Source organism: Lissotriton vulgaris, chromosome 3_1 (assembly GCF_964263255.1).
Source record: "Lissotriton vulgaris chromosome 3_1, aLisVul1.2, whole genome shotgun sequence".
NCBI lineage: Eukaryota > Metazoa > Chordata > Amphibia > Caudata > Salamandridae > Lissotriton > Lissotriton vulgaris.
The window spans coordinates 1,138,397,510-1,138,414,954 of NC_141689.1; the positions used below are offsets into that span (position 1 = coordinate 1,138,397,510).

The window sequence follows — 17,445 nt, forward strand, 5'->3', positions numbered from 1 at the left end:
CCCCGTTACCTCTGTAGGGAGATAACAGGGATGGAATTTACAATACAGACCGGTATCATAACATGCAAACTCAGTAATAACATATCCAATTCTGCAAGTTTTCTCCATCTTAAAAGGAAGAAAAAAGGTCTACATCTGCAGACCTTTTCTATAATGTCCTGCGCACTAGTGTGCATTGCAAAACAAGTGCTGCACTTAGGGTGCAGACAGTTTCATAATGTCCTGGGTGCTAGCATGCATTTCAAAACTGGTTCTGCACTTAGGGAGCAGACAACTTCATTATGACCTGCGCTACTGACAAGCACCAGAAATGGATGGGCACACACATAGCTAGGGGTCACAACACAGGCTGGAAGGTACTGAATGTGGTGATGAGGAATAAGGTTAAAAATACATGGTAACGGGATGGAATAATGGAGTATGTCTAACGTTATGACGTAAAGCATGCCAAGAATGTCAGAACACAAAAGCAGTGTGCGATTTCTTTAAGTCACTAGGCCTTGTGTGAAATGAACTTCTATATAATCAATAACAAGCTTGAGGTTTTTGGCGCGATAGAGCCAAGCTACACGGTTGACTTCATTGCGGGCTCCGGAGCGAATACGTCCTTGTTTCCGCAGCCCCCCCTCCCCTTCCCGCTATTGGCCATGGGCTGCAATCTGAGGGATAGCCCTGGGCGCCAGAAGCTCTAGCTATGCCACTGGCAGGTTGGTTCCGTTCTTTTCTCAGTTCTCAGAGCATTTTTTGGATGACATTTTTCCAAGTCCCAGGTTTTAGACTTGGGCTATCTGGACACTTTTGCACCGCTTCCAAGGGTCCAGGACTGGAGAGGCACCAATTGGATGGTCAGGACTGCCTCAGACTGGGTCCTGGTGTGGGTCAAGATGGTTGGAGCCTTTTCTTTCCATGAGGCCCTGATCAGGAGGCCAGCCGACTAGCCCTTGAAGTCACTCTGGAAGTCCTCGGTTCAAGGTGATATGCAGGACTCAAGCACCAGGGCAGACCTTTGAGGTGCAGCAAAGCAGTCTTAAAGTATATAGCAGGCCACAGCAGCTGACAGTCCTCTGAGAGTCCTTCCGCAGGTCCAAAAGTAAACTGAAGAGTGGGTCTAAGGATGCTTATTTAAGTTGAAGCCTACCAGATACAGCAGCTGCCTAGTTTGTAAAGACCTTGGAGATATTCAAGAAACTTCCCTGGGAATGCATTCCACCCATTGCTTACCATTGGCTATGTGTTTTGTAACTCACAGCTGCTGGCTTTCTATTTGCTGTCTTTATTTGTTTTAGGCTGTCCAGTATGTCTTTGTCCCTCTCATGGAGCATAGCCTGCTTACTGTATTTTTCCATGAGTGCTCAGTTTCTGTATACAGGTCATTAAATCTTGTTCTTATCTTGTCATATTTACTGTGTATTCAAAAACAGAGGTCAAATGTCAGGCTCTGTTGTCTGAGGGAGCTTGGTGTGTATTCTTTCTCTGACTTTAAAGTGAGAGGATTTATAGGATAATGACTGGGCACTGGGGAATGTGCTGAAAGAAGGCTGTACAACATACATTTTTTCAAGCACGCAGCAAAATTTAAAAGTCTACATAAGCTGTGCAAATATTTAAGAATATTTCAGAGTTACGAAAGCACAAATGAAGCACATTTTTTGTTAATTCTGAAGTGTGGTGGAAACAAATATTTTAATACGATCAAAGCTAATCAATACACTAGTTGATGCCATTTCCACACATTGTTTGTGCACTATATAGTTTTATCAGTAAACTGTATGTCTGTGCAAATGTAATGGTCATTTCAATTGAAAATCTGTTGTCTGTAATGACAGTGCGCTACTACACCCTCTACCCCATGCCACTCTACTCCCCTCTACGCTACGCCACTCCACGCTATCTGCTCAATGTCGCACAACTCTACTCCACTCTCTGCCACTCTACTCCTCTCTATGCCACTCTACCCCAGTCTACTCCACTCCACGCCACTCCACAACATGCTTCTCCAATCTATGCCACTCCGCTCTATGACAGTCTACTCCACTCTATGCCACTTCACTCTAGACCACTCTACTCCACTCAACTGCACGCCACTCTACTACACAACACTCCACCCTACAATACTCCACTACACTCCATGACACTTTGCTCCACAATACACCACTCTACTCTATGACACTTTACTCCACTCTATGCGTTTCCACTCCACTCTATGGCAATCTACTCCACGGCAGTTCTCTCTATGAGACTTTACAGTCTATGACACTCTTCTCCAGTCTATGCTATACCTTTTTACACCCCTCCCCCTCTATTCCCCTTTACTCTACGTTACTCCAATCTATGACACTCTAATCCACTCATCGCCTTTCAAGTCTATGAGACTCCACTCTATGCCACTCTGTGTCACTCTATGGCACTTCATGCTACGCCCCCACTCTACTCCCCTCCACACCCCTCGAACCACTCCACTCTATGCCACTCTACTCCACTCTATGCCATTCTACTCCACTCTATGCCACTCCACTTTGAGACACTCCACAACACTCCACTCTATGACACTTTTCTCTACTCCACTCTACTCCACTCTACAGCACTCTATACCATGCCACATTACTCTGCGCCTCTCCACACCACTCTATGACCCTCCACTCTACAACCTCCAGTCTATGACCGTCTGACGCTACACAACATTCTAGGACACTTTACAACACTCCACTCTATGCCACATCACTCCACTCTATGACACTCTGTACCACTCCTTTCTATGTCAGTCTACGCCACTCCACTCTATGCCACTTCACTGAACTCAACTCTGTGCACTCCACTCTACAACACTCTACTCCACTCTACAACACTATACTCTACTCTATGCATGACACTCCACTCACTCTATGCTGCGACAAGACTCTGCTCCACTCTGTGCCCCTCCACTCAACTCCACTCCACAACACTCCCAGACACTCAATGCCAATCCAATCTATGACACTCCACACCACTCCACTCTAAGCCACTCCACAACACTCAACACCACTGCACAACACTCTACACCACTCCACTCTCCTTTACCTCATTAACGTTTATCCATGCTGAACAGTGGCCACGCTGGTGTACAACATGTCTAAAGCACATTGGCAAAGCCAATATCTCTCTCATAGGTAAGACCTATTGGCTTTGCCAATGTTTTTTTTGAATATCTGGTGCTTTCCTTTAAGTAGGAGAGGCTTCTAAAAGTGCCCCTTTTGAAAGTGCTTAGAATTTCCTGCCTCCCTGTACTGGCTCCAAACGGACTACCGGCACAATAGACTAGTTTGAAACCCTTTGTGTGAGAGCAGGGAACAACCTATTGAATTGCAAGTGAGGCTGTGCCCAGCTCTGCCCACCCCATCCTGCCTGAGACAGCCCATACTGGCACAACTAATCCCTCTATTGTGTGGCTGTCTAGGAAATATATACAAAGACTTACTGCCACTCACACCTAGTCATGTGATCCAGGAACAGGCTGAAGGCACCATATAGGGCAGGAAAATGTCAATGTTCTAAAAGTAGCATTTTCAAAATTAAGATTTAAAATGTGTCTTTAACATTAAAGTGGATTAAATTAAATTGCAATTTCTCAGACACCAAACATGAGTTTTCTACCTGCTTCCACTCAAACGTTAGCTTGTAAACAAACGTGGGAGAGATACACCTCATAGTAGTGAAAGTCGTATTTAGGGTTTTTTCACTACCGGGATATGTAAAACTTGAAACTAGGTGTCCAACTTTTTAAATACAATGCACCCTGCCCTAGAGGGCTGTTTAGAGCCTCCCTAAGAGGTGACATATGAATTCAAAACTGAGTTTTAGGCTTGGCAAAGGGGTTATTTTACCAAGTCAAATTGGCAGTTTCAAACTGCTAGCAGGCTGCAATGACAGGCCTGAGACATGATTTACAGGGCTACTTAAGCGGGTGGCACAATAAGTGCTGTATTCATCAATTGTTGTTTTTGCATCTGTCACCCTGAGTGGAACGGGTATTCTCAGACGTAATTCCCATGCTCTCCACACTACTGGAGTCAAGCTATCCTGGCTGATGACGGCTGATGGCCAGAAACCGGTCCCAGGATACTTGATTACGGTCTAGGGAAGACATGGCTTGGCAGTTCGGGCTGGACTGTTCACATGAGGCACAGGGTCAAGGCTGATTTGCATATGGACATGTCTGAACTGGGGTGGTGTGGAATGCAAAAAAACGATGGATTTAGGCCCAGATCTCTGTACCGGGGTGAATGTATGACATTGTTCTGCATTCTGTCCATCAATTGTTGTTTTTGCATCTGTCACCCTGAGTGGAACGGATATGCTCAGACGTGAGTCCCGTTCTCTCCACACCATTGGAGTCAAGCTATTCTGGCTGATGACGGCTGATAGACAGAAACCGGTCCTAGGAGGCTTGATTCCTGTCCAGGGAAGACATGGCTTGGCAGTTCGGGCTGGACTGTTCCCATGAGGCACAGGGTCAAGGCTGATTTGCATATGGCCATGTCTGAACTGGGATGGTGTGGAGTGCAAAAAAACAATGGATTTAGGCCCAGATCTCTGTACTGGGGTGAATGTATGACATTGTTCTGCATTCTAGCCATCAATTGTTGTTTTTGCATCTGTCACCCTGAGTGGAACGGGTATGCTCAGACGTGAGTCCCGTGCTCTCCACACCACTGGAGTCAAGCTATCCTGGCTGATGACAGCTGATAGCCAGAAACCGGTCCTAGGATGCTTGATTCCGGTCACGGGAAGACATGGCTTGGCAGTTCGGGCTGGACTGTTCCCATGAGGCACAGGGTCAAGGCTGATTTGCATATGGCCATGTCTGAACTGGGGTGGTGTGGAGTGCAAAAAAACGATGGATTTAGGCCCAGATCTCTGTACTGGGGTAAATGTATGGCATTGTTCTGCATTCTGTCCATCAATTGTTGTTTTTGCAGTAGTCCTACTCATAGCATTTAATTTACCGGCTCTAGGTATAGGTTATAGCCCTTTACTAGGGACTTATAAGTAAATGAAATATGCCAATCAGGTGTCAATCAATTTTACCATGTTTTAGGGGGTGATCACAAGCACTTTAGCACTGGTTAGCAGTGGTAAATGCACAGAGTCGTAATGACAATAAAAATGATTTCTGCAAAAATAGGAGGGGTGAAGGCAAAAAGTTTGGTGGAAGACCACCCTAAGGCTGAGAACTCTAGTAATTGCCTATTCTGATAAGTTTTGCCCCCCAAATGTTGCCCTCTTTTTCTTATGCAGGATTCATTTTGGAATCTGTCTTCTGGAAGACCTTATGATAAGCACTGTCTCAACCTTTATATAAGTGAAGAAGTGTCGCCTTGCTTTTGAGCTCTGCATTAAATACCAGCTACAATGAAGAATTACCAATATTACCAATTACACTTTTCTGCTCTTTGTGGCTGACATTTGCCATCTTTCATGTATATATGACAATCAGGGTGCCCCTCCAGTTTTCTTATTTGTTAAATGATATTCTAATATAGGGAGAAACTGCTTAATCTTTGGGACTGCAGGAAAATAGGAGATTATTCCCTGTCATTGCTCCAAAAGTAGGTAAGAAAGCATTGAGGGATCGGTGTCCTGAGTTGTAGGGTGAACGAACAATAAATAAAGTGTCTCTGGCTCCCTTTTCTGAAGTTAACATGCACCAGTCCCCCATCAAGTAGGGGTAATTTATTCAAAATAAAGCTTGATGATTGATCAATATAACTATTATTTCTATTAATATATTTTATGGTGTCTTGATTTACAGATTTTTGTAAAGAGATGCATGCCAGTGTTAGTATGTCGTAGAGCTCTGGGGTGTTGGAGAGTAAGGTTATGTGCAACTGCATTGGATTGATGGTTAAGAACTGTAGTGAGACATATTTTGTGCAAGTTTCTCGCAAAGCAGGAGGCACAAAGAATTCTATAAACCCAGCATGGTTACCGACGTAGCCAAGCTATGGTATTTGATTGGCATATATTTGGGACATATACTAATGTACCACAATATACCATAGAACCCCAGACAATTGTAAACTATGAAGATGAGTGTGCCTGTCGTGCCAATGACAATATCTAAAAAAAAAAAATAGGAAGTGGATTACAGTACTTTAAAAAATTGCATTTTGGGAGTTAGTCACCCAATAATAGTATGTATCAGAAAGGAAATTTCCAGTACACGTACTGTTACTTTCCCATTATTAAAGCATCTTCCCTTTACGCATGAACTGTGTTTGTTTGTTCTTTTAAGGTGGAGAGCTTTTTACATGGGGATTGAACACTCATGGCCAACTGGGGCTTAGATTTCAACCGTCGCGCCAGAGCACACCGCAGCTTGTGGAACACTTAATGGGCAGCCCCTTGGCCCAGATCACTGCAGGAAGTGCGCATAGCATTGCCCTTTCTCTAACAGGCACCGTGTATTCCTGGGGAAATAATACTGCTGGACAATTGGGACTTGGCCATATGGAAAGTAAGTAAAATTAGGCAGAAACGTATATTTCTGATAAGGAATTTAGCAGTATTCAGTATCATTATCACATCAATTCTAGATAAACATTGAGCTGTGCAGGAACTGAAATACAGAACCTCTGTCCCACTTGAGCTAAAGCAGAGCGAGTACAATTTAAATCAGTGCTTACCGGTTTCAATTTTAAAACATAATTTTCTTACCGGTAGAGTTTTGCAACTGTTTAATGATTAAAATCAAAACCTGTGATGACTACAGATAAGAACCAAATAGTGTCCTAAAGCAACCATCCATGAGCATGTCTTGTAGTATGCAAAGAGCATGGAGGTTTGCATGACCTCTCAATAGGTTTGAGGACCGTATTTTTTAAAATAAGTGTCTTTATTTTCTTTTCCTTTTACCGTCATAACATTTAACACTACTTATAAACCATAGCCATCAGAAAATGGAAGACTAAAGTTCATGTTACAAAGTAAAGACATTGGATGCCCCAGTTTTCCCATCTCTATCCTTTTTTAATTTACACATTAACCCCTTCGCTGCAGCGGCTATTCCGCCGCAGCGCTAAGAGGGAGGCGGGGCCACGCGGCGGTCCCGTGCTCGTGACGGAACCGCTCCGTCACGGCCCGCGGGTGAGCTGTGCTTGTGACGGAACGGTTCCGTCACGGCCCCGCCCGCTCTTCAAAACGTCCAGCGCAGGCGCGGAATTCGCGCGGCGCAAGCGCGGCGAGCGGGCCGTGACGGAACCGTTCCGTCACCAGCACAGCCCGAGGCTCGTGACGGAACGGTTCCGTCACGAGCATGGGAGGGGTTAAATTATAAACACATATCAGTTGTCTTCTCATCCTCAATCAAGTGTAAGGCATGAGATTCCCTCTGGGGTTCCTTCTTGGTTATACTGCTAGCTCCCCCAAACGCTTACATGTTTGTGGGGTCTACCCCTGGATTAATAAATGGGACTTTCCAGGATGCAGCATCTGTCCATACCCCGCTTCCACTGGGTTAGGCTCGGAGGGGTTTGTTTCCTCTAATTTTGGGTGATATTGCACTTCCATTGTGAGGCCCAGTCTCAAAAGGATCTTTATCTAATTTTTAAGTTTTGTAAATGACTTTGGGTCTGATTATGAGTTTAACGGTGTGGAAGTAGGACAGCACCCCAATGCCCCGCTCCCACACCGCACGCTCCACTGCCGACCAGCCGACGGATTACAAGTAGTAATCGGGCAGGCAATCCTGCATCGGCTGGCCTAGGGCACTGCCTTCCAAAGGCTCATAAGAGACTGCCACAGCGCGTTCCAGCACAGCATGGAATGTAAAGTCATCGGCATGCAGGAACTGTGGGTGCAGACAGAGGGGGGCACCATGTGCCCCCCTGCATGCACCCCTGTGCACCGAGGCGCTAGGAGGCTTTATTGGGCCCCCTTAGTTTCATCACTACCACCAGTTTCATGGTGGGCTCACCACCATGAAAAGGAGGGCAGTGAGGAATTTCATAATATGCTTGGTGGTGCAGCAGCTGCACCACCAGCATATGGTGATCACAGACTGCTGCAAGACCTCTAGGGATTGTGGATACCTGGGGGTAGCAGCAGTCCTACCACCAAAGTCATACTATGGCAGTCGGACTGCCGGTGCAGCGATCGCCTCACCGTCATCGTGATGGACTGCCAAAATCATAATCATCCCCTGAGGGGTTGATTTATATATATTGGTGGAAGGGCAATTTCTCCGTCAGGCAATGGAGTAAATTACTCCATCCCACTCAGAGAGATGCTGCCCGTCGGATTTAGTAATTACTGCCAAGCTGGCGGATATTTTTAAAGTATTGGAACTGCCATCCTGTCAGTGCTTTTCTCAGTTTGTTGCAGGGCTCTGTCAACATGACGCAGTCTTCCACCAATCTGTTTTCTTATTTATTTTCAAAAGAAAAGCACAGACGAAATGTTCTTTTTGAAAATGAAAAAGCTAATGTCCCCCTCACCATGGGAGTCATCTCCTATGCTGATGGGGGCATTTTTTGTCTTCGACTGACCCTTGCCGCCAAGGTTTGCCTGGTGGTGATGGACAGTAAAAAACATCTGTTTGTCCATCCATCCTAAGTGGGCATGTGGCCATACAGCCAATTCTCCAACGGCCCTTAATCTGTCGGGTCTTTCGGAAAAGTTTAGCAATGGCGGTGACAGAGTAGTCACAACTATACCCAAACCTATGATCCGCCCACATTAAAATGGGGCGTGCACTACTGTGTTGGTGGGGAAGGAACTTAGTCGCCATTGCGATGGATTTCTCTCTCTGCCAAGATCTAAATTGGCCCCTTAGTTATGGACACCCATACCCTCATTACAAGTGGCCACTTTATTCTGATGGGGTGGTACTTGCCGCTATTAGCCCTATCAGAATAATAAGTTCCACATTACCACTGTGGATATGTTTAGACTCAGCTGGGGCTTTCAGCTGCTCAAAACATCCAAAATATTTGGATGAAAGTCCAGGCCAAAATGAAGAATTATCAGGGGACTTGGACCCGGAATTGTAGATTCCCACAGCAGTTCTTCATTTCATAGAGAACCCTCAGTGTCAGGCTTGTAATGTCCCAGATTATCCCTGTTGCTCAAGTTACCAGCAATTGCTGTATCAGTAACCGCAGGCATGGGGAAATTCTGGTCCATTTCTCAGGCCACTCGTAATGGGGGGCTTAGTTATCTTACCATTAATTATTGGTTAATGATGTAGAAATGATTGCTAATAAACTGCAACTCAGGTTTTAGCTGCTATTAAATCAAATTTCTCAAACTTTGAAAATAAGTCATGACAAATAAGCTTGATTATTTGTTGCTTTAATATTTAAATTGTGAGATGATGCTAATGTGGGGATTTAGATATTGTCACTCTGAAATCCAGTGAGATATTGTTACTTTGAAATCCAGTGTGTCATTTAAATAGTCAACCTTTTTCAATGTTCTCTGTTTTGTAGCACAATATTTACCAACTCTGGTTAAAGCGCTGTGGAACAAAGGAGTGGAATTTGTCGCTTGTGGTGCTGAGCACACTGCTGTTTTGTCAAAGGTTTGTGTATTTCTCAAAATTGTTTTCATGACAAAACATATAGTGCATATCTTGAGTCTGCATATTGTATAGTGGCTTTTAAAGTGGAAGCAGCCTATCTATTTGCTGTGTTGAAAAGCTTATTAATTAATTAATTAACATCTCAACACCAATGTAAGTGAGCCTTTAGGGGTTAGATAAGGGGATATATTTGCATATAAATTAGAATTAAGTTATTTGGGAGGCCATGGATCTAATTAATTTCCTCACTGCGTTTAATTTAGTGTTTCTTGTCTCCTGCAGTGTCTAAATCCCTCACAAAGAAGCACCACTATCCTTAATCTAGTTCCGTATTCTACAGAATGTGTCTGTGAAAATTATATCTCTTTTCTCCTCAAAGTAACAATATCTTGACACCTAAAAACAAGCCCAGAGGGCAAAAATAGTGGGTTGTAAGGTATTTGTTTACAGGGACTCCATTAAGAAACATGTCAATGCATGTCTTTTGAAAGGACATTTAATAGTAAATCTGACCCGAGGAGGTTACATTTTTAGGGTGAATTACGGTCCCACTTCAGAAATTTGTATGTGGAAATTTTAAAACTATCCCTTGATCTTTGAGGAAATATAGACTGCAAACTGGATAGAAAGCCTAGAGAGAATATGTAAGTACTGAGCAAATCCTCTAATTGTCATCATGGTAATAGGCACCAGAGTCACAAATGAGGTAAAAAGCTGGCACTTTGAACTAATACACAGGTAGGCGTGTGCAATGAGCAAAATGGTTTATTTCAGCATGTAAATTTAGTTGTAGGAAAGATAGACCCAAAGTTAAAGCTGTATTTATTCTGCAGGAGTACTTGTTTAGACGGACCTACTCTTGATCATAAAATACAGATCTTCTTGGAGTGCAGCCCCATATTTTAGGAATTTGAACAGCACTGTGATAAATTGGGGGTATTTTTGACATTACGTGATCCCAATATTTTCATGCCATTGGCAGCATCAGAATCAAGACAAAATGAAATAAGAATTTACTGACCCTTGAATGGCTAATTTCTAACACAAGCCAACCCATACTGTTTTGGGAGCGAACCTGCCAATATTATCTGACTGTGAAGATGATGGAAAGAGTTGACAGTGATGTGGTAAATATCACCAGGCCATAATCTTGCCTACATGTAAATAATAGAATGTGCCTCATTAGTTAGGGGCTCAACAATACTACTTGTGAAAACCCATGTTCAATGCATATGAGCTGTACATCATATGCTATGCATAGATCGCCATCTAGTGTTGGGTCCTGATGTTTGCACTTTATTTTTCTTTGAAGAAGTCTTTCCAGTCACGAGGTAGGTGACACCTCCTTTCATTGATAGTGCGCATGGGCATCGACTCCATAGTTAGATTGTTTTTTCCGCCATCAGGTTCGGATGTTACTCACTGCACTCCGGTTCGACATCGATCCTTCGGTTTCCCTCAGTGCGTAGTATACTCACCGTCAACGGTATTGTTTCCGACCGTGTATTCCATTCCTCGCGTATCGTGTTTATTTCAGAAACCCCTCTTTCGATCGTAGAGCTCGTGGTAGGCCATTGGGCCTGACCCTCTCAATTAGACTTGCAGACGATGAAAAGAACTCCCTTTAAATTCTACCCTCAGTGCTATGCAAAATATCCACGCACCGACTCACACGAGTTGTGCAACCTGTGTTTGTCACCAGAACACAGTAAGCAGGACTGCGACGTGTGGCAAGCTTTCCGCTCCAAAAAGACGCTTCGTGACCATCACATGCAGAGCCAGCACACAGGCTCCATTCCGGACCTCTTCGGACCGTAATCGGATGAAGCAGCCGGCGACGCTATCAGGGCCGAGAAAGAAAAGGATCCAATCTACATTTCCGAGGTCGGCTCCAATCAGAATGAAGATGTTCTGCATGGAGAACGTACTGTAAGTACAGTCCCTACCTCACCCAAACTCCCAAGTCAACCTAAAAAGAAGGCTCTGGACCAACCCGCACCATCGGGCCCCGGTGGAACCGAGATCACACTTCCGACGCCCGCCTTCCGGCTCGGCAACGAAGCCTACTAAAAAGCCATCCGGCTCCAAAAAGCCCCACTCAAAGTCGAGCACTGAGCCAAAGCCTTCGGGATCGAAGCCCAAGTCTGGCTCTAAACATCACCACTCTGCACCAAAACCCTATCGGATCTGAAGACACCAACCTCTAAGCCATTGGCACCGAAAACGATCCACTCAATAAACCGGACCCGAAACAGAAAGTGTTGAACATTCACCCTAAAACTGGATGCAACACCACCAAAGTGACTCTAAAAAGAAGGACTGATACTGAAGAGGAATATCACATTCCTTTGAAGAAGAGGAATATTGCAACTAACCCTTCCCCTCCTCCTCTTCCATCAGCACCCTCTCCTCAGTCTCTACCTGTGCCAACTTCACCTGAGCACTCACCACTACATACACCTGACAATCAGGATTATGGGGATGGTAGTGATGATAACCAGCCAGGACCTATAGATGAATGGGACGCTAACAACACAGACAACGATCCTGACTTATACCCTACCAGGCCCTCTCCACCAGATGACAGTTTAGGCTATATTGAATTACTAGGCAGGGCTGCCAATTACCATGGGGTGCAGCTCCACAAAGAATCCCTCAAAGAGTATTTCCTTTTTGAAACACTTTATAGTACGCAAAAGGCAATACATACATTACCCATGCTGAAGGGGATGATCAGACATGTAGACGACATATTTAACAATCCTGTCAGCGGATGTATCCTTACCCCTAGAGTGGATTAAAAGTATAAGCCAGCACCATCTGACCCAGTGTACATAAGGGGACAATTACCATTAGCCTCCTTGGTAGTTTCAAATGCACGTAAGAAGGCAAACTCCCAAGCTACAGGGGATACTCCACCCCCAGATTAAGATTCAAAGCTTCTCGATGCATCAGGGAAAAGGGTGGCCTCACAAGCAGCAAACTTCTGGCGCATATCGAACACACAAGCGCTATTAGCCAGATACGATCATGCGCATTGGGATGAAATGGAACAACTCATCCAATTTCTACCCCAAGAGCATAAATCTAAAGCACAATACTTAGTACGGGAGGGAAAACGTATTTCAAACAATCAAATCAGATGTTCCCTAGATGCTGCTGACATATCTGCCAGAGCAGTAAATACTAGTATCCTTTTTAGAAGACATGCCTGGCTACGTATATCAGGGTTCAAACCTGAAGTTCAGACCTCCATATTAAACACACCCTTAGATAAACAACAACTCTTTGGCCCAGTGATAGATTCTTTACTAGAAAAGATGAAGAAGGGCACTGAAGTGGTCAAATCAATGGGAGCTCTTCAGTACACACAAGGCTGTGGTTCCGTTCGGGCTCCTTCTAACGAGCAGGGTCCAAAAATACTTCAACAGAAACTGCATCCACATACAAGGGCAATTACCAACCCTCTGGCTCCAAAAACTACTTTAGAGGCGGTTACAGAAGAAACAACGGCAAATGCAGAGGTAGAGGTAGAGGTTCTAGCACACGCACCTCCCCCTCCAATACAAAACAGTGACTTACCCATAATTCCCCTGACCACTTAACACCTGTCGGGGTAGGACTGTCCACCAGCTTGGCAGTCACTAACAACAGACAAATGGGTTCTACAATTCATCCGTTCTGGTTACTGCCTGGAATTCATCCACACTCCTCCAAACATTCCCCAAAGTCACACAAACTCTCACCGGGTCATCTACACCTCCTCAAACAAGTAGTCTCTACTTTTAAAAAGAGCTATAGAGCCCGTACCACTACAACACCAAGGGTCGGGCGTTTATTCTTTTTACTTCCTACCACCAAAAAAGAACAGGTCTCTAAAACAATCTTAGATCTTAGAGAACTCAATTTTTACATACAGTCAGACCATTTTCACATGGTAACACTTCAACAGGTACTACCTCTTTTGCAAAAAAGTTGACCTTCTGTCCACTATATACTTAAAAGACATCTACTTTCATATTCCAATCCACCCTGCTCACCTCTAGTTTCTCAGATTTGTGCTAGTGGGCCAACATTACCAGTTCAAGGTACTCCCATCCGGAGTCACCACAGCCCCCAGAGTCTTCACAAAATGTATGACTGTAGTAGATGCTCATCTCAGGACACAAAGCATCCATGTTTTCCCATAATTAGACGACTGGCTCATCAAAGCGAGCACGTACCAACAGTGTCTCAAATACACTTCCATAACCATCAAGTTACTACATAGACTAGGGTTCACAGTCAATCTGCCAAAGTCACATCCTCAGCCAGCCAATATTTAGAACTACCTTGGAGCCACTTTGGTTACTCAAAAGGCTCTGGCGTTTCCCAACGCAGCCAGAATTCGCAACATTCAGGCTTTGATCCTTCAGTTTCAACCCAATCAATCTCTTCAAGCTCGAGGTTACATGCAACTGCTGAGGATGATGGCATCTTGCGTCATGATCGTCCAGTATGCCAGGCTCCACATGCGTCCGCTTCAGGAATGCTTAGCTAGTCAGTGGAACTAGTCCCATTGTCTATTAACCGATCTAGTGTTGGTAAGCGGCCGTACTCATCGCTCTCTGCAGTGGTGGAACACACAAAATCTGTCAAAAGGACGGCCCTTCATAGACCCGGTTCCACAGACAGTACTGACAGCAGACATGTCTCTAACTGGCTGGGGTGCTCATCTTCAGCAACACACAGTACAAGGACTGTGGAGTAACCAACAAAAGTTGGTCCACATCAACCATTTAGAGCTCATGGCCATATTTCTAGCCCTCAAAGCTTTTCAAACCCAGCTGGGGGGAAAAACTGTCCTGGTTCATACCGACAACATGACAGCTATGTGTTACATACAAAAACGGGGGAACGCACTCGCTCTAACTGTCCCACCTAGCCCAGAACATCTGGAGGTGGGCCATTCATCACAAGTTCAATCTCCTAGCAGAACATCTCCCAGGAGTAGACAATCAGATGGCAGACCTCGTCCTGAACGGCCGCCCCCCCCTCACGCTCCCTGACTCGAGCTAATTGCAGCGACCAGAGCCCTCAGCTGAAACTAATTTGGAAGCGTGACTCTTCGGCATTAATCATCTCGAGAGTGGTATTGTAGCGTTAGGAACTGCGCGCTGAGCATTTTGTTAGCATTGAGCTTGCAGCGAGTTGTAACTGTGCAGTATTGTGAGCGCTCTGTGACCGCAGATTGATTATAGTGTTAGCGCTAATCTGGCTGTGCTTGCTGGGATAGTTAGATCAGTTTCGTATTTTGGCTCCACCACCATCTTGTGTGTTGTCCTTTCCCCTGACACGCCTCCCCGAGACCGCCTCCCAGCTGCCCCTCCCACCCACGAACAGAGGGTTCCCGTCCTCCCAAGGCAGATTGTGACCGCCTGGACCTCGTCCTGAACGGCCGCTCCCCCCTCACGCTCCCTGACTCGAGCTAATTGCAGCGACCAGAGCCCTCAGCTGAAACTAATTTGGAAGCATGACTCTTCGGCATTAATCATCTCGAGAGTGGTATTGTAGCGTTAGGAACTGCGCGCTGAGCATTTTGTTAGCATTGAGCTTGCAGCGAGTTGTAACTGTGCAGTATTGTGAGCGCTCTGTGACCGCAGATTGATTATAGTGTTAGCGCTAATCTGGCTGTGCTTGCTGGGATAGTTAGATCAGTTTCGTATTTTGGCTCCACCACCATCTTGTGTGTTGTCCTTTCCCCTGACACGCCTCCCCGAGACCGCCTCCCAGCTGCCCCTCCCACGCTCCGCCCCCCCCACCATCCATTTATGGCCAAATGCCCCCACGCGCAGCGTCCACGCGCTACGGCCACGCCGAAGGTGCTCCAAAGGTAAGCCCGTCTACGCCCGTCCGCGCCTGGACCGCGCCCAGCGCCAGACCCCCTGCCCCTCGCGCTGCCCAGCCCTCCCGCATTACCTACGATGCCGCCACCCTCCTAGCCCTTAACCCCGGTCGCGCCCCCACCTGCGTCCAAGCCGCTCCTGGACACACCCATGGACCCTTCTCCTGCATTTCCTGCAAATTCATCGGCACCGTCACCAACTCCGCTACGCTCACTCCTCTGATTCCCGACCCCAACCACCTACAATGCATCCTGCTCAACACCCGGTCGGTCCACAGGCACGCCATCGACCTATGGAATCTACTAGACACCATCTCTCCAGACGTCGCCTTCCTAACAGAAACTTGGATGAACGCTTCCTCCGCCCCAGACATCACCATTGCCATCCCAGAAGAATATAAGATCACACGCAAGGACCGCACCGACCATACAGGAGGAGGAATCGCTATTGTCCATAAGAAATCCATCCGCATCTCAACCAGCTCTGACGCCAACCTCGCCAACTCCGAACATCTTCACTTCCAGATCCACATCGACCCCAAGACCACTCTTAGAGGCACCCTCCTCTACAGACCACCAGGACCCCGCGCAAAATTCAGTGAAGACATCACGGACTTCATCACTCCACACGCGCTCCCCTCCAAAGACTACATCCTTCTGGGAGACCTCAACTTTCACCTTGAAAAGACCAACGACCGCAACTCCACCACCCTGCTGGACAACCTCGCCAACCTCGGACTTAAACAACTAGTCACTTCCCCCACCCACATCGCAGGTCACACACTCGACCCCATCTTCACCTCCAGCAATCATGTCTCCTTCAGCCACACTACGGGTCTCCTCTGGACTGACCACAGCTGCGTCCACTTCACCTACAACAAGCCGAAACCCATCAACCACCTCCAACCAACTCTGCAAAGAAACTGGAACAAAATCACCACGGACCAGATCTCCGTATCGCTCCTTCTAAACACCCCAGCCCACTCTTCTAACGCAAACGAAGCCGCCGCCAACCTCACCCTATGGTTATCCAACACCGCCGACACCTTAGCACCACTGAAAAAACGTCAAAGCAAACCTGGCAGCAAAAAGGCCTCATGGTTCAACGATGATCTTAAGAAGTCCAAGAAACTCTGCCGCTCCCTTGAAAAGGCCTGGAAAAAAGACCCAACCAGTAGCACCAAGGACGCCTTCAAAAACGCCACCCGCACTCACCACCAACTAATACGAAAGGCCAAGAAAACAGCATTCAAGGATCGACTTGACAACAACGCCCACAACAGCAAGGAACTTTTCAACATCGTCAAGGAATTTACCAATCCCTCAGCCAACTCCAACGACATCACCCCCTCTCAAGCCCTCTGCGACTCCCTAGCCTCATTCTTCCACAACAAGATTGCAGACATCCACAACAGCTTCGACAACCAACCCGGAGATCAACCCACCCGACCATTTGCTGAACATTCTCCCCCCGTGAACACCCTTAACATCTGGAACCCAGTCTCCACTGAGGACACAATCCGCCTGATGAATTCCATCCACTCAGGATCCCCCACAGACCCATGTCCTCACCACATCTTCAACAAAGCAGACTCCGTCATAGCACCGCACCTCCGTGACGTCATCAACTGCTCCCTCAACTCCGCCACCTTCCCGGAAGACTGGAAACACGCTGAACTCACGGCCCTTCTGAAAAAACCCACAGCGGACCCCACCGAACTCAAAAATTACCGTCCCATCTCGCTCCTTCCATTCCCAGCCAAAGTCATCGAGAAAGCTGTCAACAACCAACTCGCCGCCTTCCTCGAAGCCAACGAATCCCTAGACTCCTCACAATCCGGCTTCCGAGCAAAACACAGCACTGAGACCGCCCTCATCGCAGCAACAGACGACATTCGAACTCTACTGGACAATGGAGACACAGTCGCCCTCATCCTCCTCGACCTCTCTGCAGCATTCGACACAGTCTGCCACAGCACCCTTTTACAACGCCTCAATAACATCG

General features: G+C 46.3%; 1 protein-coding gene across 1 annotated transcript in view; it reads left to right on the forward strand.

Annotated features, from left to right (window-relative positions):
• LOC147727569 (E3 ISG15--protein ligase HERC5-like) overlaps positions 1–17,445 on the forward strand; it is a 479,269-nt gene that overhangs the window by 65,150 nt on the left and 396,674 nt on the right. The window contains exons 4-5 of the mRNA XM_086963137.1: positions 6,272–6,493; positions 9,465–9,556. Coding sequence (XP_086819263.1) covers positions 6,272–6,493; positions 9,465–9,556 — 314 coding nt within the window. The remainder of the gene's footprint in view (positions 1–6,271; positions 6,494–9,464; positions 9,557–17,445) is intronic.